Raw genomic sequence first — 22,565 nt, 5'->3', positions numbered from 1 at the left:
TAAGTCACTCTAAACACTTGTACTATTTTATCTTCCTCTTCTTTACTCATCTTTGATTAGACTCTATGGATGGCCCAGAGTCCAAATTTTCCAAGGGAGATCATCCTCAAAATTTTGATACAGAATATTAAATAGGTATTGAAAATTACGACACAGATCTATATTTCTGAATAAAAAGGTTATATATTAAATGAAAAAGGTTACTAAAAATCATCTATATGAAAAATAATGTGTATTGTATGACCCTATTTTTCTTCACTGATTTATATATGCACAGGAAAAAGTGATACATATGTAGTAAAACGTTAACAGAAGTTATCTTAGGTGTGGTGCTTTTCACTTCCTATTTTCAGTTAACAGTATATATAGGTCAGCATCTCACAGAATGACTGGCAGACATGATAGTGGAATTAAATTAGTACCTCATGGCATTCATCAGTAATTGCTTATCTAAGAATGACTTTTTGATGAAGTCCTTCGATTCCATAAACACTTTGTTCCTAGAGTCACTGTCCCCCCTGCCAGCTGCTCTTACTTGTCCACTCCATAGAGATGTCTCCAAACCACACCTCTGGCTCTGTTTTTTCTCTCTCTTGAGCTTCTGTTTTCTCTTTAGGTGTCTACTAGAAATCTCTACTTACATGTGCTGATACCTTCATGAGCAGTTAGTTCACAGGACAGTGAGCACTTAGACTCTCATTCACTTGCTGGCTGTTCTTAGATCAATGACTTAATCTCCAGGACCTCAAATAAAGAAGATGACAATAACTTCTTCAAGAGAGGAGATTAAACTAAGTTTCTTGAGGTTTTAGATTTTAGGCCTAAAACCAAATTCATTATCTTCTTGTAACCACTTTCCTCACTTGAAACATTTCTTCCTTTCATCTTCAGATAAGAGAACGATAGGAAACAGTAGAACTTTAGAACTAATAAGGATGTTAGAGTCTCCCTAGCTCAATTCCTTTTCTTTACTATGATGGATGAACAAATACATACCTTCATTATCTCCTTCCTTTTCTTGCCCTATCAGTAATCCAGTCCCATCAGTTCTCCTTTTGTAATGTCTCTCAAGCCTCTTTCATTCTTTTCATTACCACCACCCCAGAGTACATCTTTATTTCCTCGTGGCTTGGTTTTTCCCAAAGTCATGTTTTTCCTGCTTTCAGTCTTTCAGATAATCCTGGGAAAGCTTCCATATCGCATATCCGAAAATAGTGTGATCACTAAGACATGTTTTCATGAAAAAAGAATTTGATGGTTTTACTGTGGTCAGAGGATAGGTCCAAACTCTAAGGCTAACCTAAGGAACTTCCTAGAGGTTCACCCTAACTTACTTTTCCAGGCCTATCTTCCAGTATTCCGCTAAAAGTCAAAGCTAAATAAATATTTATTTAATTGAATTAATCTCCATACTTTCTAAACACAAATCCTTTTAGCTTTGACATATAATCAGGAGATTAAAAAAAAAATAGCAGCCAGGTTCAAGGGAAACAGGGAAGCTGTTAAAAGTTAAGAAGATAGAGAACAAGGGTGAAGTGAGAAGATCAGGAGCAGAATTCATGTTCTATATGTCCAGTTCCTGCTCTATTAAGTTTTCCACCAATACAGTTTCCGCTCAGTACACTGAGGGGATATGGATGTCGTTCCCCCGACAATAGAAAACACAAGCAGTCACGGTCTGGATGCTTATTCTAAACCAAGCACGGGGCTAAAGCTTTAAAGACATTTTAGTCTCTGATTTAGGAAGGTCAAGGTCACACTGCCTTGAGAAAGGTGAAAGGCAGGAGTCTGACCCACGATTAAAGACCTTGCTTTAAACTGTGCTATAAAAACGACTAGGCTAATCAAGAGAGGACTTGACAGACCACACGAGGTCGGGGTTAGGCGGAAAGACAAGAGGCTTCTACACCTGAATTTACGGAGAGGAAAACGAAACGGCAAAGACCCCACGGCGGCCGCCATTTTGCGGGAGCCGAACGGCCGGAAGTCCCGCCGCCGGCGTCTACCGGCTGGGAAGCTCGCGCCTGCGGCGGGAGGCTGGCGTAGCGGAGGACCTTGGGCCTCCGCGTCTCAGCGGTCAGGGGCGGAGCCAGAGGGCGGGGCCGGGGCCGCGCGGCGTAGAGTCTCGCGGCGGGAGGCGGAGCCTGAAGGTGGGGCCTTGGACGGCGCGGCTCTGTGGTTCCCCCGGCCGGGGGCGGGGCCAGGAGGTGGGGCGGTGGCTCAGGGAGGAGCTGACCCGGTCCCAGCTTAAGAGCGCCTCACTTTTTCGGAATGTGAATGAGCTGCTGTAGCAGGCAGCTGGCAGCCGGCAGCTCTCGGCTAGGAGGGCTGGGGTGGGAGGTGACGGTGGTTTCCTCCCTGCTTGGCCCACCTCGAACATCGACTCCCTTCTCCCGCGGCCCCGGGGATGCAGCCGTAGCAGGTGAGATGGGCCCCCGGGGCGCCGACCTGCGCGGTCCCGGCTCGGCTTTGCGGGCCCTTGGTGACCCCGCTCTCGCCCCTCGAGTCTGAGCAGGTGGGCAGCGCCCAGGCCCGCAATCCGCTGCCTGCGCCTGCCCGCCTCTGCCCCGTAGCGCCCGCCTTTAGGACGTGCCGGGGCCACCCGGGAAGACTTACGTAGGGGAAGGGGCGGCTTGTCCCCTTTGGTGACAGAGCTGCCATCCCTCAGTTTGAGGAGCACATCATTGTACGTGCGTCCACCCTACCATTCTCAGACTCTTCCCTTTATTCCGGGGGGGTGGCCTCAGTGAATGCCATCGTGGGAGCTTCTGCCCAGGAACCTGGAGCGTTGCACCAAATTTTCTCCCTTAGCCCTTTTTGGAGCATTTCACTTACCATGCTTTGTGATTGCCATGCCCTGGGGAAGCTGAGCGACCAACTTTGTATCCCAGGTACAGAACCCAGGCTGCCTTTACACTTCCACTGCTGCCTGCCCAGGCATTGGGTGGCAGCTGTTCTTTAGGCGGCCTATTTGGTTACGGATTCTCTACATCCTTATCTTAGAGGGCCAAAGTCTGTCCCTGCCGACAAGAGAAGAGGTGCTCAGCACTCCCTCACCACTCTGGGTCTTTAGGGAAGACGTTTGGTCCCCTGCAAGTAAGTGGGAGTGGGTGGATGGTGTGACTGCTGGTGTTGAAGAGTGCTTGAATAGGACCACACTGTATTATGCTTTTCCCACCGGCTAAAGGTTATTGGGTGTTTGAGAAATAGCTTAAGAGTTTAAAGCTTTCTCTTTGAAACCCGTCAGAACCCTCCTCCCCATTTTCACTTAATAGCAGTTGTTTACAATGTTAGTGGTTCCTCCATGTTATCTAAACGAAATATGAGTGGCCAGAAGTGGCTGGTGTATAGCATTTCTCTGCTCCCGCCCCAGTGAGTGGTCTTTTACTGTGACAAGGCAACTTTTTTTTTTTTTTTTTTTTTTTGCGGTACGCGGGCCTCTCACTGTTGTGGCCTCTCCCATTGTGGAGCACAGGCTCCGGACGCACAGGCTCAGCGGCCATGGCTCACGGGCCCAGCCGCTCTGCGGCATGTGGGATCTTCTCAGCCCGGCCACGAACCCGTGTCCCCTGCATCGGCAGGCGGACTCTCAACCACTGCGCCACCAGGGAAGCCCGCTCCTGTTTATTTTAAAAGAATGCTTTAAGAAGTATATTCTCGGGGCATCCCTGGTGGCGCAGTGGCTATGAATCCGCCTGCCAATGCAGGGGACGGGCTTGAGCCTTGGTCCGGGAAGATCCACATGCCGCGGAGCAACTAAGCCCGTGCGCCACAACTACTGAGCCTGCGCTCTGGAGCCCACGAGCCACAACTACTGAAGCCCACGCGCCTAGAGCCCCTGCTTCTCAACAAGAGAAGCCACCTCAACGAGAAGCCTGTGCACCGCAACGAAGAGTAGCCCCCGCTCGCCGCCACCAGAGAAAGCCCGTGCGCAGAAACGAAGACCCAACGTAGCCAAAAATAAAATAAATTTATTTTAAAAAAAAGAAGTATATTCTCTTCCTGTTGGAAAAAAATTTAAGATGAGATAAAACTTTGTATTTGTAGAAAAAAATTTAAGATGAGATAAAACTTTGTTAAGTCCTTTTTGGTTATTTTGACTGCCCCTCAATTAGCAGATATTGCTTTTATAATATCAAGGAACATTAAAAGAAACTTCATGGGAAGGGGAAGATTACTTTCCAAAGTTTTTCTCTTAATTTTTGACTAACTGAAAGTTAAACCTGGGCCTTGTTTCAGCTGTTGACCGTCAGCTTGAGGGAAATAAAGAGCTCTCCCTTCCCTGCTAACAACTAAGATCAAACTAAATTAAATTGAACTCCTCTTAGTTGTTTGGTATAAAATGAAAACTGATAACCTTACAACCCATCCCATCCCTGTTTTAGTTGGAGGCTCTTTAATACCAAGTATGTTTGAAGAACTGCATAGAACAATGAATTATATTTAATTTACTACCATTCTTCTTCTTATTAGGACACACAACTCCTAATAGCAACTGCTACCACTTCTTGAAGGCCTACTTTGTGATAAGCTGTGTATAAAAGCTCCAATCCTGGGGCTTCCCTGGTGGCGCAGTGGTTGAGAGTCCGCCTGCCGATGCAGGGGACGTGGGTTTGTGCCCCGGTCCGGGAAGATCCCACATGGTGCGGAGCGGCTAGGCTTGTGAGCCATGGCCGCTGAGCCTGCGCGTCCAGAGCCTGTGCTCCGCAATGGGAGAGGCCACAACAGTGAGAGGCCCGCGTACCGCAAAAAAAAAAATTAAAAAAAAGCTCCAATCCTCACAATAGCCCTCTAAGGAGGTTTTTACTCTCATTTTACAGTTGAAGAAGCTATGGGGCAGAGAGGCTGAGTTACCCAAAGAGGTGATAAGTGATAGGCCCTAAATTGGGTTCAGGCCATTTGACTCTTTTCACTGAACAACTGCAAGTTTAGTTAAAACTGTTGGTTTAAAAATTATTGGAATACATTGATATGCAAGTGTGGTACAAATAAGAGGTAGGGAGCAGTGTTAAGTTATAATGCTCCAAGCAAAGAAATATAGGGAACTTTTCAAAAATAACAGAAGACTGGAGTAGTTTATCACCTTAATCTTTAGCACTGCCTTTTCAAGTCCACATCTCTCAGGGGCTCCGAATGTTTAACGCCTTTGTTCACTTGTTTACCAGCTCCTTACTTCACTTATGGGTACCTATACCAATCAGCAGCCTTCTCAGGATATAATTTGATACTTATTTGGTAAACGTCAAGTATGTGAGTATTACAGGTTTTGTGTATATTGACCACTCCTATCTAATTCTAGGAGGAAAATATTTGTCCTGATCCAGATTAAATGTAATGTTTTTAAATGGTTCAGTTTATACCAGGGTAGCACAGAGAAAATTATCTCAGCCACACCCCCAGTTGTATCAGTTGTTGGTCTTTGGCCTGCCATCTGAGTCCTTAATGTGATGTGGGTGTTTGAGAACTTAACCTGGGCATTATACATTTCAGAAAGCATAAGCTTTTTTACTTTCTACCTTATATAAGGCTACTTTAGATGGTTAATCCAGAATAATCACTTAGGAATTGGCAATTGTCACTATGTCAATTTCAAGTTACTAATAAAAGCTGGTTAGTTGCAGAGTTGTTCAAACCTAATGTTCATTGTGTCCCTGGCAGCAAGAGGAAAGTCTGGTGAGTATTGTCATATTAACGTAAAGTTTTCCTTGCTTCATTTTCTGAACATCTTTAGAACATTTTATAAGACATTTTGTGTTCTTTAACATTTTATGAACAGCTTTGGAACATTTCGGCACACATTTTGTGGCCTTGGTGAAAAACTTAGAATACTTACCATTCAGGAACAAACCAAAAAAACAAAATTCTGTCCATGAAGTAGATAGTTCCTAAGAAAGAACATTGATCCACTAAAGGGTGAAAGGTTTATTTAAGAGCAGGTAATTATTTTAGTCTCCTAAATCTCCTGTGTGCTCCAGGCACGGTGCTAGGCATTAGGGACACAAAAGTGAGCAAAAACATGCATAGTCCCTGCTTCTATGGCACTTAAAGTCTAGTGAAGGAGACAGACATAAATCACACAGTCACTCTAATATATAGTATAATTATAAACTGAGAAGAGTGGCCTAAAGTTAAGGAACATGATTCTATTTGAGAAAGACTCCTGGCCTGGCTATGGTGTTAGAGGAGCCTTACCTGATACAACGACTCCTGAATTGATTTGGATATGATTCGGAGGATGGATAGTTGTTATGTGGGTGGGCAGGGAAGAGAATATTTTAGGGTGAACTGCATGGGCAAAGCCCCTGTGGCACGAAGACTATGGGGAATTCAAGACAGCCAATATGTCTGGCTGGTTGTAAAAGGAACTAAGAGTAGGCTGGTGGGATGCCATCATTTTTTCTTTCATTCTCTCTCTTATATGCCACCAGAAGTTATATTCAACTTTTGTTAAGTGATTTATTTGTGCCAGATGTGTTTGTAAGGACTTGATATTGAATAATATCAAATTCCTATGAGGTAGGTACTATTATTGCCATTTCACAGATGAGGAAAAGGAGGTACAGAAAAGTAAGTTACTGGTTCAGAGTTGATCAGTGATATTCTATTACACTCTTCTTCCTATCCTATAGTCAAGTCCTTCTGCAGGCTGGAAGGACCTTCCTGTCCATTGTGACTCTTAGATGTAGCCCTGAGAACTTCTGAAATTTGTGGAAAATTTAGCTGCAGGTGGACATTCAGTAGACTCTGTGGGTGCCATTCTCTCATCCACTAGGCAGAGCTTGACTGTGGAGCACTGGAGAGGACCACAGGGCATCATTACAGCTGTGAATACTGTGGATCTTATCTTACTCATATCTGGTACTGAATATAGGACAGCAACATAAATATTTTGAGCTGACCCACCTTTGAGAGTCAAGAGGCTGTTGTTAGCAGACACTTCCACCCATTTTATTATTCACTGTATTTTTCTCTGATGGTTGTTGAAAAAAGTTTGTGTATTTATTTGGCCATTTAATAAATCTATGATTGCCAGTGTATCCTTTCAGCTAGAATTCTTCTCATTGATTTCACACTGAATCTTTCTTCTTTCTTTCCAGAGATCAGGTTGGAGTTGGAGGGTGAAAGAAAATGAATTCTTTTTCTGATATACCTGTCAAGAACTTGACCATTGCAGTCAATATGACCAAGACTTTGTCCTCACCGGTAACACATGGATTTAATTCCACTAATGACCCACCTTCAATGTCAATAACAAGGCTTTTCCCAGCCTTACTAGAATGCTTTGGCATAGTCCTTTGTGGCTACATAGCAGGAAGGGCCAATGTTATAACATCAACACAGGCGAAAGGACTGGGAAATTTTGTCTCCAGGTTTGCACTTCCAGCTTTATTATTCAAAAACATGGTTGTACTTAATTTTTCCAATGTGGATTGGTCTTTTCTATATAGTATCTTAATTGCCAAAGCTTCTGTATTTTTCATTGTATGTGTATTAACCTTATTGGTTGCCAGTCCCGATAGTCGATTTAGCAAAGCTGGACTATTCCCTATTTTTGCTACACAAAGTAACGACTTTGCATTGGGATATCCTATAGGTAAGTTACTTTTTATTTTTTAAGTTTTAAAAAATTTCAGGTCTTTTAGAAGGTAACAAAATGTAAGGCTTTAATTTGAATCTTTTAACTAAGCATTTGTTAGTGATTTATACTTATTCTTATATCTAAGAAATCGTTCATATTTTTTTCTTAAACATGTCTTAAGTTAGATGAATTATATTTTTTCAGAGTTTGAGGCACCTTCAAACATCTACCTGAAATAAATGGTCATATCCAAATAAATTTTGAGTCATCTTTCTAATAGTATTTTTTTTCTTCTCAATAATCACATATGAAAGAAATATAATTTCCAGAAGAGATCAGATTCTGATTTAAATTATGTAAAAAGCATAGGCATACACCTATTTAAAAACTGTCATTATTAAATGTTAGCAGTGGAAATTTATGAGTGACTTTTTCCCTTCCTTATTTTTCTTTCCATCTAGAATGTATATTATTTTACATTAATGCTTGTTATTGAGTTTTTTATTCAACGTATCAGTGTACTTTGGTCGAAGTTAATTTCTTGTTTAAGGACAAAATGAGGACTTTTTTTACCTTTCCAACTTTTCCTTCTTTAACTTTCCAACCCTTTAAACAGCCTAATTTTATGTTTCTATGTGTATATGTTTTCCTGATGAAATAGTAAACATACTAGTTGGGGATGTTGAGATATCTTAGAAACATATTCTATTTTCCAGAACTCTCTGCCACCAAGAAAATGTATACTTAGTAACTACTTTTTAAAAAATTTTTTTTATTGTGGTAAAAGTCACATAATATAAAACATACTATTTTAACCATACTTAAGTGTACAGTTCAGTGGCACTAAGTACATTCACATTGTTGTACAACTCTCACCATCATCCATCTCCCAAATTTTTCACCTTCCTAAACTGAAACTCTGTCCCCTTTAAACACTAACTCCCGTTCCCCCTCCCTACTCCCCCCCCAAGCCCCCAGCCCCTGGCATCTACCAATGTACTTTCTATGAATTTTTAATATTTTTAAAGTTTATGTTTTGCTTTGATCATGTATCATAATGTAGGGATCTGAATATTATGGATATAGTCATTCATTTATTCCTTCATTCATTCATAGGAACCTGTTAGTACCAGTGACAGTGCCAGCTGCTGGGAATACACTTGTGAACAAAGTTCTTGTACATACTGAATTTACATTTTAATGGGAAAATAAAATAAAAACAAAAATAATATCAGGTAATGACAAGGGCCATAAAAACAAAGTAGTGTTATTTTACAAGGAGATGGCATTTGAGGTGGGGAGCAGGGTCAGTGAAGGCCTCTGGTGATATATCTTCTGAGCAGAGACTGAATGAAACTAAATGAAATGGGCAATTGAAATCTGCCATTAACTTTCAAATTTCTTATCTTTTAACTACCCACCCCCCCCAAAAAAATTATTACACCTCTGGCACCAAAAGGATTCTAGTGGACTATACTTTTCATCATTCTCTTCCTCTATATTGCTTACCAGAAATAGAGATATACCTAAGAAATTATATAACTATGAATAGGAGGTTTATGAGAGAGGAAAAACCAGGCTCTTAGATAACTGAGCTGTGAATAGTCAGAAACTAGATAGGTGTTCCTTTAAGGTTAATCAATTTTAAAATTAAAGGATGAGCCAAGCATTTAAATAAAGACTTTGGAAATAAAAGAGCAAGGAGTTAATGTGTTGTCCCTCTCTTCAGGAGCATTAATAATGTACATTTGTCAAGGTATTGATGGTATAAGGACCTTAGAAGTGGCTAAGTATCATAGTGTTAAATATTTAATAAATAGTGCTATATCTTAATTTGGACATGAACTGTAAGTTTCATGCTGTCATAGAGTAGTAAGCCCATAACTAAATAGAACTAACATTTGTAACTTTATAAGAGTATTTTCTTATATACTTATCTCATTTGAGGTAGGGCAGATATTATTATCCTCATTTTCAAATAAGAAGGCAGACTTACAGAGATTTAATTGTCTTACCCCAGGTCACACAGCTAACAGGTGACTGAGACCCAAACATAGATTTAAATCCTGGGCATTCTCTTATGCCACACAGTTATATAACATGCCCAGTTGATCATCAGAAGACCCAGCTAGCCCTTATAATACATTATTTTCAGAGAGAATCAAAGTTTTTCATAATCTTTACATTATTCAAAAAAATTCATAAAATGAGTAGCAGTGGAAAAAGACCTGTTAGATGAGTTTATCCATTTTCATATTAAGGCAGAATCTCCAAATAAAAAATATAGTCAGCCATTTTCATTGCTGCTTTTCTCATGTCCCACATTAAATCTGGTAATAATCATGTTCCCAGCAGTGTGCTAGCCCAGTTCCCCTGATGATTATGCTTGCAGATTTTGAGTTGTAATTGTTTGTTTGATTTTAAATCACAGATAATGTAAGAGCTCTTGTGACATTAGGTTGTAGACAATAACTTTACCAGAAACCAACAGTATACACAGAAGTGCTTTTTCATATATCTGCAGATTGGAAGCTGTGGTACAGAACTAGGGCCATGTATCTGCTCCAATGAGATTATTTATTACTGCTGTTCATAGCCATCTGCCTTCTGGCTATGCTCAGGGTGAACAGAGAAGAGGATGTCTCTAGAGAGAAGACCATTCTTTCTGTTTGTTCTGTGGCCTCCCTAGAATTCCTACTCTCTAGTTCACAGATAAGCATGGTAGCTTAAAGGAAATGTCCTTTTTACAACTGCATTTGTTCTACAACATTGGTGCAATTTACAGGTGACTCAGAAGAGATAAGTTAGTGATTAAAGAAAAAGGACAGTCTGTGTTTACTTTTCCTCTATACTACAATTATAATGGTCTATGAAATTGCATTAAAATGATTTATTTTGGGCTTCCCTGGTGGCGCAGTGGTTGAGAGTCCCGCCTGCTGATGCAGGGGACACGGGTTCGTGCCCCGGTCCGGGAGGATCCCACATGCCGCGGAGCGGCTGGGCCCGTGAGCCATGGCCGCAGAGCCTGCGCGTCCGGAGCCTGTGCTCCGCAACGGGAGAGGCCACAACAGTGAGAGGCCCACGTACAGCAAAAAAAAAATAAAAAATAAAAATAAATAAATTAATGATTTATCTATACTCAAGTGACATAATACTACATTGCATCATTGCAGACAAAAAAAATAGCAGTACGCGGGCTTCTCACTGTTGTGGTCTCTCCCGTCGCAGAGCACAGGCTCCGGACGCGCAGGCTCAGTGGCCATGACTCACGGGCCCAGCCGCTCCGCGGCATGTGGGATCCTCCCGGACCGGGGCACGAACCCCGCGTCCCCTGCATCGGCAGGCGGGACTCAACCACTGTGCCACCACGGAAACCCATGCTTGCTGTTTTTAAAAACAATTCTTTTCAGAGGTACTTTAAGAAATCCGAGTTTGAGAAGAAACCAAGACTCCACTGAGGTGAAATGTGGATTTTAGCACATTAGAATGGTTCCCTGCCTCTGTCATTAAAAGATACAATAGGGCATAGTTAAGTGCTATAATTCATTCTTAAACAATGCTGATAGCATAAGCACCTGACTAATCATAATTATGCTCTAGTGCTTGAGCTGTAAACAGAAAGGAAATGAAGCATTTAACTATATGCCATTAAATAATAGAATGATCTTGTCTGGGTCTTTGTGTTATTTGCTAGGGATTGAAACCCTGCAGTAATCAAAATAGGAGCCACAGTGGGTGGCTAATTTTGTCTCTTAGTTCTTCAAAGCTATATAATAATTCCTCAGAGTGGGATTCTCCCCTCCCCCCCAAGAGCCTTATTTATAAGTATTAATTAGAACTTAATAGTTGATACAATGATTATAAATCTAATTTGTTAATATGGATAACCGCTTTCAATTATTTTTCAGATTTGAAAAACTATACTCAGATTGATAACAAAAGGATAGTGCTGCGGGGGAGGGAGAGTGGTGGGATGAACTGGGAGATTGGGATTGACATATATACACTAATATGTATAAAATAGATAACTAATAAGAACCTGCTGTATAAAAAATACATAAATAAAATTAAATTTAAAAAATAGTGCTGCCTATTTATAAAGATGGAATGTTAAGTAATTATGCAAATGAATGGCAGAATGAACTGAAATTCCCATATGAACCCTATTCTAGTAATTAAACAAGTATTTATTCCCAATTTTTTGCTTTCTCACTAGACTATACTTCTTTTGCCTTTGTATACCTGTTCAACTGACTTAAAATACCCCAATAGTAGCCTGCTTTATAAATATTCAGAAGATGAAAAAAAAAAATTGGATATAAAAAGAAATGGGTTCATGGATAACAATTAGTTATAAATTGCTATGTTACAAAACACATTCTTAGTCTGTCTGAAACCTTTGACATTCATTGATGTGTTAATTCCATTCAGCAAGTATTTTCAGATTTTGCTTAGCACTCAGCTGAGACTGGGGGTTATAAAATGATACCTTCAAGGAACTTAGAATTTGTTGAGATGGCACCGATACAAAAAGTACACAAGGTACCAGAGCCATCCAGGGAAGGAGAGATCCAGGATGTAGACTGAAGACTCGATGGAAGAAGTGGTACCTGAGACAGGCCTTAAATAGTAGGCAAGATTTGGGTAAGAAAGGAGAGATTTCAAGAAGTTGGGGGATGATGAAGTTGGGGAATGATGATCGGCATGTAGAACTAGAAATTATGAACCTGGTTTTTATTCAGCATTACAGTGATATAAACTGGCTGATAGAGGCTTTGCACTAAGGTATAGTGAGAGGTGAGCTGGATAGATAAGGAACAAATTGTGGCGACTAGATTGTGAATGTCAAAAGAAAGATTTTATATGTGGTCTTGTGGGCAGGGAGAGCTGTGGGAAAATCTTAATTTTTGAAAGTTAAGATTTAGGTGATATTGTTGGTAGCAAGTAAAATGGATAAAGGGGATGGTCAAGAAAAACCAGAAGAGTATACGTTGGAAAACAGAGTAGGTAACCCACTTTTGAGATTTCTGACTAGTGGGAGTAGCAGGAATCAAGATTCCAAGTAGGAATCAAATAGGAAAGATCATGCAAAAGAAGAAAGGACTTGGTGATTGGCTAGGCCTAAATATAGCCTTTTGTTCAAATTTGCATTGAGCATTTAAAACAACCCAAAGTCCATTATGTAATGGTGATTATGTGCTACTGTACCAGGAAAGTACATTTCTGGTAAAAAGGCATTAACTTAAGAAGCTTTGTGTGCTATAAGTTGTCAAAGGAAATACCTTATGCATTTTACTTTGGCTACTTGGGAAAATTCTTAGGCTCAGATTGAAAACACAAGGCTTTTCTAAAATATACTCTCTATTTTAAAAATTGAGGGGTGGGTATAGACACCTTTCTCTTTGAGCTAAAATATCTAGTCAGAAGAAGTGTAGCTAACTAGAAATAGTTATCAAAAGTGCTGCTTTTTTTTTTACTTAAAGGATGAAACCTTATGAAACATGAAAGAGAACCACTGAGATATAGAGCTATATATCTAATTTGGAAATCAGTGGAAAGAATTTGTGAAATTTTATGTAATCAAATATATTTTGTTTAACATTTCAGAGATATTAGAGACCTCTGTATGTGCTTAGTTGAAGAAAAGGGAATTGAATCTTATAAAAAGTAGCTTTTAGCTAATGAGAACAAGGTATTCTAAAGGTTATATAATCTAGTTTCATAACTAACGGGACATGTGCTTGACATTAACTGAACTTATGTAACTGAACTTACTCAGGAGTAAGCAAACAAATATATTTTCCTACCTGTGTCACTTTATCTTAAGTAAATTGAGAAACCTAATCTTTTACATTTTTTCACATGATTGCCTCTCTTGTGAAGCAAGTGATTGTGAGTGATTGTGGCTGTTCTTATTTTATCTGTCTTTCTCAACTTGAAATCATTTATGAATCAGGCTTTGCATATATTAGGTTGAATAATTTCAGAATTCATTGCCAAAAATGTGCCTTGAGACCAATTTGATGCTGCAAGGCTCTAAGTTGCCCTGGTCAAGCCAAGACCAGGCCACCAACCCTCACATGAACCAAGAAAGTGCTAGAAGTCTGATCCAACCCATCCCCTTCCAAGGAGACTCATCTCATGCAATGGTTAGGTTCTAAAGTCATCATATGCAGTTGAACCTTTGAAAAATCCCTCAAATCACCCACAAGATGCAGCACTTGTACTTTGTGTATATTGTACCATTTCTCATAAGTCTAATAGCCAGATTCTTCTGCAGGCATTGCTCTTCTTCAATGAACAAGTAATTAGTTTGCACTTGGGGACATGTTTTATGAGGAAGAAAAATGAAGCCTTTGTTTTCCTAAGACAGTGTAGTTGAATTTGCATTAAATGTGCGTTAACATGAATTTACTGTATTCCCCTCCCAAACATTTCTTAGATCCACCTTTCCATCTCTAATTCTTCAGCATCTTCACTGGTCTTCCTTCCTGAAGGTATTCATTCCTCTCCAATGGAGACTGCTCATTTTCTCATCGCCTGCATACCATGTGAGCAGTGGGTAGGCAGGATTGGCATCCTCATAGCCACTGTGTACCACTGCTAGGCGATTATTCTCTCTCTTCTGTAAAAACTGCTCCTTTGAGGTTCCTGCTGCCTGCTAAACTGCTCATCCTCGTTGCTGTCATCTGCTGACCTCACTCGTCATTCCTCCTCATTCATTGAAGACTAATATCTGGCCCACTGTCATCTTCTCTACTCCCAAGTTTTGCTTGTTATCTTGTTTAACTTTAGCATCCATGTGAACTACCCACCAAATTCTCTGCTCTCTCAGTTCCTTGACCTCCTCACCTCCAATGATGTTTTCCTGTACTCCACTTCAGCCACCAACTCCCATGGCCACATCCTGGACCCAGTCATCTGGGAAATATTAAATTCAATAGCTCACTATCTGACTTACTGTGAACTCTTAACTTCCAGCTACACCTACTTCTTGAACTTCACAGGGACCTCCAGTCTCTAACCACTCTGCTCTCTGTTAGCCATCTCCCATCTTCACTTCTTTTCCTATATAGCTTGGACTCCATCGCCTCAGTGCTCTTTTTTTTAAAAAACATTTTTTAAATAAATTTATTTAATTTTATTTATTTTTGGCTGCGTTGGGTCTTCGTTGCTGCACACGGGCTTTCTTCAGTTGCTGCGAGCGGGGGCTCCTCTTCGTTGCGATGCACGGGCTTCTTATTGCGGTGGCCTATCTTATGGAGCACGGGCTCTCGGTGCGCGGGCTTCAGTAGTTGTGGCACGTGGGCTCGGTAGTTGTGGCTCACGGGCTCTAGAGCACAGGCTCAGTAGTTGTGGCGCATGGGCTTAGTTGCTCCGTGGCATGTGGGATCTTCCTGGACCAGGGCTCGAACCTGTGTCCCCTGCATTGGCAGGTAGATTCTCAACCACTGTGCCAGCAGTGAAGTCCCTCAGTGCTCATTTTTTAGTCTGTTATCTCCTCCTCTCTCCTGCATTCTCTGTGCTCTGATTTCTGCCTCACCACTCCAATGAAACTTCCCTCTCAAGAGAACCAACAACCACCTTATTGCTATGACTACTTAAACATTTTTACTTTGAATTGTTTTAAGAATTCTACAATTCTGCCCCTTTATTGAGACTAGTCTTAGCCTCTAAGTAGTAACAATTAGTGGGTTTTACTAAAAATACTTTTTAAAAGTTGATTATCATTTTATAAGCTAAATGTCATTTAATATAGTGGGGTTTTTTTCCTTTTCAGCTTCATTACTAAAACATACTTTTCCAAAACTAGGGTAATGAGGTCATTCTACATTATTTAGGTTAATTTACAATATGTTATAATTAAGCATGGAAAACATTACATTCATAATTTATTAATATATTTCTGTGGTAACCATTTAAAAATCTATTTTAATTTGTATTTTGCAGTTGAAGCTTTATATCAAACGACATACCCAGAGTATCTCCAGTACATTTACTTAGTGGCGCCAATATCTCTTATGATGTTAAACCCTATAGGGTTTATCTTCTGTGAAATGCAGAGATGGAAAGACACTCCAAATGCTTCTCAAAACAAAGTGAAAATTGTGGGACTTGGACTTCTGCGTGTGTTACAGAACCCAATAGTATTTATGGTTTTCATTGGCATTGCTTTCAATTTTATTCTTGATCAAAAGGTCCCCGTATATATGGAAAATTTTCTTGATGGACTTGCGAATTCTTTTTCTGGATCAGCTCTATTTTATCTTGGTCTTACAATGGTAGGAAAAATAAAGAAACTGAAGAAGTCAGCATTTGTTGTACTAATTCTTCTCATCACAGCTAAACTGTAAGTTTCACTTATTTATTTAACTTGGGGATTGTACTTGGTGAAAGCCTTATTTAGCCCGTTCGTTGGGATATGTCTCTATTTTCTCCATTAAATAGTTTGATAGTAGTAATCCCTCCTAATTGAGTAGTTACAATTTAAAGGAAAATGTGATGTTGGTATATTGTGGAAAGTCATTTCCGTGTAGGTTACTCTTTACATTTTACTGTCAGAGGATAAAGACTATTGGTTTACCTTCAGCTTTTTTTTTTTAATTTTGCGGTACGCGGGTCTCTCACTGTTGTGGCCTTTCCTGTTGCGGAGCTCCGGACGCGCAGGCTCAGCGGCCGTGGCTCATGGGCCCAGCCGCGCCGCGGCATGAGGGATCCTCCCGGACCGGGGCACGAACCCATGTCCCCTGCATCGGCAGGCAGACTCTCAACCACTGTGCCACCAGGGAAACCCTCCATTCAGCTTTTATATAATTTTACTTAATATCTTCCAGTGTCCTAGTTTGATCATATTTTTAAAGGAATTTTGCAGGATTTCTGAGTTTTCTAAATTTATTAAAATCCTATTGGCCATGATGAAAACAATAATTTTGAATATAAACTTCTATTTCATGAATTTGAGGGAAATATTCAAAAATTCTGAGGGTGGCTGAATATAGGTAAGTCAGTAGGAATGATTATTATTAACCATCTGATCCTAGCCTGTAAATGAAAAGTTCTTAGCTCCTTAGTTGATAGTTCCTTCAGCCTCCTTAGCTGTTTAGATGTGGAGTTATACTTCCTGGTAAAGGTGACATAATTTTACTACAAGATTATCCCAAGGCACTTGGGGCATATTTAACTATTGAATTTAGCTCTTGTGTAGACAATTAAATTCATGAGACCAGTGCAATATGAAATAGTATCTATATTTTCAAAATAATAAAAATGAATATAAATTCTGAAGATTATTTATAGTGGTTTTATGCTCTTGGAAATAAAGTATTATTTAGTTTTTTTGTTTAATTTTTGGCTGCACTGCATGGCATGCAGAATCTTAGTTCCCCGACCAGGGATTGAACCCATGCCCGCTGCAGTGGAAGTGTGGAGTCTTAACCACTGGACCACCAGGGAAGTCCCTTATTTAGTTTTTCACAGCAATAAATATGGTTCTAACAATAATAGTAATACCAACCATTACTTATAAGTATTTAAATATTCTCATTTTAAAAATCTTTTTTCTGGTTCTTTGATCCCTATTACATAATTTCTTCTTCTTCTTTTAATTAAAAAAAAAAACACATAAGAGTAGTTCTTTACTCCATCTGAGAGCATGTCTGTAGGTGCTGCTGTGACAACATTAACCTTGGTTTTGTTCTTTCTAAAGGAAAGCTCCATTAACTTGCTACTGTTGATATGGTCTTTCTATGGAATCCTGGAGGATTTGTTTAATAATTAACTCTTCACCAGATCTGGATTTCATTAGTTTTCTGGTCTACCTCAGTTATTTCATTTCCCTTTGCTAAACTTTTTTCTTTATTAAGATAAAGAGCTAATTGTAAGATACCTGTTTCTCTACTGGTTTTTGAAATCTAACTGAGTAGCATGTTATCATTACCTGAACCATTTAAACCTCTAATCATAATAAAGGTCCACTTTTTTTTTTTTTCCAAGAATGAGTTTAGTAATTTTCTTGAAAAAGTTTACGCAGATTGTCAGTCTTCTTTTTTTCTTTTAACATTTCAATGAACTAATAGGGAAAGCAAGAAACAGTGGTTATAGGGACTTCCCTGGTGGCGCAGTGGTTGGGAATCTGTCTGCCAAGGCAGGGGACATGGGTTCGAGCCCTGCTCTGAGAGGATCCCACATGCCGCGGAGCAACTAAGCCCGTGTGCCACAACTACTGAGCCTGTGCTCTAGAGCCCGCGAGTCACAACCACTGAAGCCCACGTGCCTAGAGCCCGTGCTCCGCAGCGAGAGAAGCTACTGCAATGAGAGGCCCACGCACCGCAATGAAGAGTAGCCCCGCTCGCCCCAACTAGGGAAAAGCCCGCGTGCAGCAACGAAGACCCAACGCAGCCAAAAATAAATAAATGAATAATTAAAAAAAAAAAAAAAAAAAAAAAAAAGAAACAGTGGTTATAATTGCAACTTTTACAGATTTTTTGCAAGAAAATTATTCATAGAACAAAAAAAATTAGTTTTTTTCCTCCTAATTCCTGATGTTTGAAGTATTTCTAGAATATTGTTTTACTTTAAGTAGCTCCAAGTTAAATTTTTTATTCTTTCAATAAAATGATACCTTCTGGGCAGGAGAAGAATAACCTAATGCCAAGTTCACTAGAGCAATTTACTATTTGGGGACCAGCATACTTTGATACCAAGCAAATGATGCCTTTCCTTTTTCTTCAGCCTGGTGCTGCCACTTCTGTGCCGAGAAATGGTGGAACTCTTGGACAAGGGCAACAGTGTAGTGAACCATGCAAGTGTATCGAATTATGCATTTTTGTATGGTGTCTTTCCTGTAGCACCAGGAGTGGCTATCTTTGCAACACAGTTCAACATGGAAGTAGAGATTGTATGTATATATTACTTTCTAAGTTTGATTGTTTGGTTAGTAGAAAAATTAATTTTTAAAACACAGAAATCTACATTCTTTTATGAGAATTTGATATCTATAAATTGCCTCATTATAAATAAAGAGACATTGTGTTACATCATGTAACAAGTGAGTTATTTAATCTGGGGTCTTTATTCAGCCATGACTTTTTTCATTAGTCTTTTTTAGTTTCAAGTATTTTAATGCTGTAATTTTAGTTAAGCCTAAAGGTTATTTACAGAAGGATAACTTTGGAAATTTGAGGGGAAAAAATCTGATTTATTCATTGATAATCCAACCACCAGATGCAAAATACCACATAATCAACTGCAATAAATAGCTAAATCAGTTAACATCAGTTAGTGTCTAAGCATACTATACATGTTATCTACAGCATTAGAGCAGATGTTTTTGAAATATAACATGAAGGAACTAAATTGTTGACCAAAGCTTAGTTCCATTATTTAATCGGTAGAATGTTTGCATGGTAATTTTTCTCTTTTTGAAATTGCTTTTATTGCCCTATATTTTATGAAATAGTATGGAAGGAAACTGGTCATCAGTTTAAGTAGATCATTGATATGGTTTACTTTCTAGAATCTAGGAGATAAACATCAGATGTGGGATTTCTAGCATTGTTATATGCAAATATAAGTTGAGCATAGACTGGAAGAGAAGCCAAGGGAACTTAACTGTGTTTTCTTTTAAGAACTCTAAGAAAAGGGGAATATGATACTAGATAACATGCTGGATTCTGTGATGTCTCTTTACTGACTCCTGCTTTTATTTTAGAATGCCTTAATGTGCTGTGGCTAAAGTTTACGGGAATTTTTTAAGTGAGTCTGTGACTCTTCCTCAATTTGACTTCATTTTTTGCAGATAACCTCAGGGATGGTAATAAGCACATTTGTGTCTGCGCCAATCATGTACGTCTCTGCCTGGTTACTGACTTTTCCCACCATGGACCCGAAGCCATTGGCATATGCCATCCAGAATGTTAGTTTTGATATAAGTATTATCAGTCTGGTCTCCTTGGTAAGTATGTTTCAGTGTAAAAATGAATGAGAATCACAGAATGAATTTGAGAATAGCTTGGTAACAGAAAGTTAGGGAGTAAAAATATAATTTCTTATGCAATACAGAAAGCTAAAACCTACCCATAAAATGTAGTATCAGCCTTCTGAGTTTTGTCTTTCCAGTTGGGAGTTAGAGTTGTATAACAGACAAGGCATGAGATGTAGTCAAACCTGGATTTGACTCCTGGCCCTATGACAAACTAGCTGTTATTTCTCTGTGGAGTTACCTAAGCCTCTCTAAGCTTCAATTTTCTCAACTATAAAATACAGATAATAATTTTACCTATTTCCATGGTTTGTTTTAAGGATTACATGAGACAATATATGTAAAAGGCATTCTGAAAGTGGTGAATTGCTATATAAATACTAGCTATTGTAGAATCATGTTGTTGGAAGGGATCTTTGGGATTAAGACCAAACACCCATTTAATGTTAATGAAACTTTTGGATATATCTAGCTCAAATTAAATACTTATATACTTGGCAACTAGAGTATCTTGTAGATTGAGTTGCCTGTTGAATTCAAACAGTATTCTGGCTGAAAATAAAAAGACAACTTTTGCTGTTAAAGGAAAGGAGATAAGGATGAATATGTATACTGGCAACAAATAAATGTGTGATGAATGTAATTTTTAAGAAATTTTGCTTCTGTTACATTTTCTTAAAAATGATGCCCGTTGGGGCTTCCCTGGTGGCGCAGTGCTTGAGAGTCCGCCTGCCGATGCAGGAGACGCGGGTTCGTGCCCCGTTTCGGGAGGATCCCACATGCCGCGGAGCGGCTGGGCCCGTGAGCCATGGCCACTGAGCCTGCGCGTCCGGAGCCTGTGCTCCGCAAATGGGAGAGGCCACAACAGTGAGAGGCCCGCATAACGCAAGGAAAAAAAAAAAAAAAAATGATGCCCGTTGATAAGAGGGCAGTTTCGTAGGGGGAGAGACAGTATAAATTTTGATTGACAATGAGGTGAGAAGAAAGAAGGAAATCAAACCAGCATACGTAGCTGACTACTGGGTATCCTTTTAAATATAAAGAATGCAGGAAAATTCATCTTAAGGTGGATGACATGTGTTGTTTGAAGTAAGACAGCCTGGAATTTAGATACCTCACAAGCCAATGTGGTGGAATCAAAAAGGGAAACTTCAAGATAGTGCAGTATAACTGCGTCTCCCACTAAAGCTCCTTTCCTGAAGAGTTGTCTGTGAGCCTGTGTCCCACACCAGCCACCAAAGGTAGGGATAGTTGGAACGTGGCCCTCCCTGTTCAAGGAATAGTTCTTAAAGACTCTGTCATTTTTGGAGTTAATTTACCATAGGATCTCTCCATGCTTTCTATTTTACTTTACTTTTACTATTAGTTTACCTTAATGCCCTTTTGGGAGCTACACAAGTCAAAGTAAATAAAATATTGCAATTCCTTTTTGAACCAGGATAAGAGAATTCTTTAAAGAGGCTAGTAAGTAATTAGTAAAGTAATTATAAAATAAAAGTTAATAATTAATAAGTGATTATAAAGATTAAGAAACCTGAGTAACTTTTGAACCTCTGTGTTTAAGATCTGGTCTTTGGCTATTCTCCTTTTGAGCAAGAAGTATAAACAGCTTCCTCATATGCTTACAACTAATTTACTCATCGCTCAGGTTAGTAAACCTACAGATAATTAAAGCTGTGTTTTTCTCATTGATTATATTACTACAGAGGAAAAAATCGCTTTGTTGGGTTTTTCCAGGTATAAAGTCAAAAGTATTTTTTTACCAAATACAATCAATTACAATTTGATTATAACTAATTTATGCCTGATTTATTAAATACTGCAGTGTGTCTTGAACTATACAAAGTTGAGGCTAATACAGTTGGCCCTCCATATCCATGGGTTCCATATCCTCAGATTCAACTAAACATGGATCGAAAATATTCAGAAAAAACATTCCAGAAAGTTCCAAAAAGCAAAACTTGAATTTGCCATATGCCGACAGCTATTTACATAGCATTAACAGTGTATTTGGTATTATAAGTAATCTGGAGATGATTTAAAGTATACAGGAATATATGCATAGGTTATAAGCAAATACTACAGAATTTTATATAAGGAACTTGAGCATCCTTGGATTTTGGTATCTGTTGGGGGTGTCCTAGAACCAATCCTCCATGGATACAGAAAGACAACTGTAATGACATTTAGTGACATTTAGTGATAATTTTGCATTTTTTAATAGAAATAATTGAATCATTACAAATTAAACTCTCATAATCTTACTTTTCTAGTTAAATCTTTGCATGTCTCAAATCATAAAGGAAAGAAGTTTACATTTTCTATGTAAACCTTTTCTAAATATAAGGTTAGTATTTAGAATGTTCTCATTATCTATTTCAATTAAATAGAAAGGCTTGTTAAAGGCTCTGTATAAAAAGTTTTTTAATCATAAAACTCGAAGTTTTAGTATAACTAGAATGCAATAGTTAATTACTCAGTAATAATTTTAAATGAATAATTATAGTTGCTGTAAATAAAACACATGAGTATGAGTCATATGAGTATGACTGACTGTTTTTTTTATAATTTTTTCTTCAGTCTGTTGTCTGTGCTGGAATGATGATATGGCATTTTGTTAAAGAAAAAAATTTTGTTGGACAAATTCTGGTGTTTGTTTTATTGTACAGCTCCCTCTACAGCACCTACCTGTGGACAGGTAAGTTGGATCATGAAGAGATATTTAGGTCCCCCTCTCCTCCATCACTTGAGGCCCCAGTTTCTAGTTATCTAGTTGAAGTCTAGTAGTACAGGATTAGGGCATTCACTTGGGCAGTTACACCCACTAACATAGGCAGTCTGCAAAGCTGAGTTCTCTTCCCTAATCACTCTGTTTCTGCCTGGGCTCAGGTGGTTTCCAGTCACATGTCCTTTTTCTTCAGGGTCTTGGGTTCTAGGCCACAGTCAGCACAGCTCCCCTTTGGAGCCATCAAGGGGGAAAGGCACTAAAAGCAGGTAGGGAAAGGA

At 39.2% G+C, this 22,565-nt stretch overlaps 1 protein-coding gene across 1 annotated transcript in view; it reads left to right on the top strand.

Annotated features, from left to right (window-relative positions):
- Positions 1–2,260: 2,260 nt before the first annotated feature.
- The window catches only part of GPR155 (G protein-coupled receptor 155), a 43,257-nt gene continuing 22,952 nt past the window's right edge, over positions 2,261–22,565 (top strand). Inside the window, exons 1-7 of the mRNA XM_007451068.1 lie at positions 2,261–2,422; positions 7,098–7,594; positions 15,530–15,929; positions 18,311–18,476; positions 19,377–19,532; positions 21,124–21,207; positions 22,140–22,257. Of these exons, the coding sequence (XP_007451130.1) occupies positions 7,129–7,594; positions 15,530–15,929; positions 18,311–18,476; positions 19,377–19,532; positions 21,124–21,207; positions 22,140–22,257 (1,390 nt within the window). The 5' untranslated portion in view covers positions 2,261–2,422; positions 7,098–7,128. The remainder of the gene's footprint in view (positions 2,423–7,097; positions 7,595–15,529; positions 15,930–18,310; positions 18,477–19,376; positions 19,533–21,123; positions 21,208–22,139; positions 22,258–22,565) is intronic.

Source organism: Lipotes vexillifer, unplaced genomic scaffold (assembly GCF_000442215.2).
Source record: "Lipotes vexillifer unplaced genomic scaffold, Lipotes_vexillifer_v1.1 scaffold645, whole genome shotgun sequence".
Lineage (NCBI taxonomy): Eukaryota > Metazoa > Chordata > Mammalia > Artiodactyla > Lipotidae > Lipotes > Lipotes vexillifer.
This window is presented reverse-complemented; position numbering and strand designations above follow the sequence as displayed.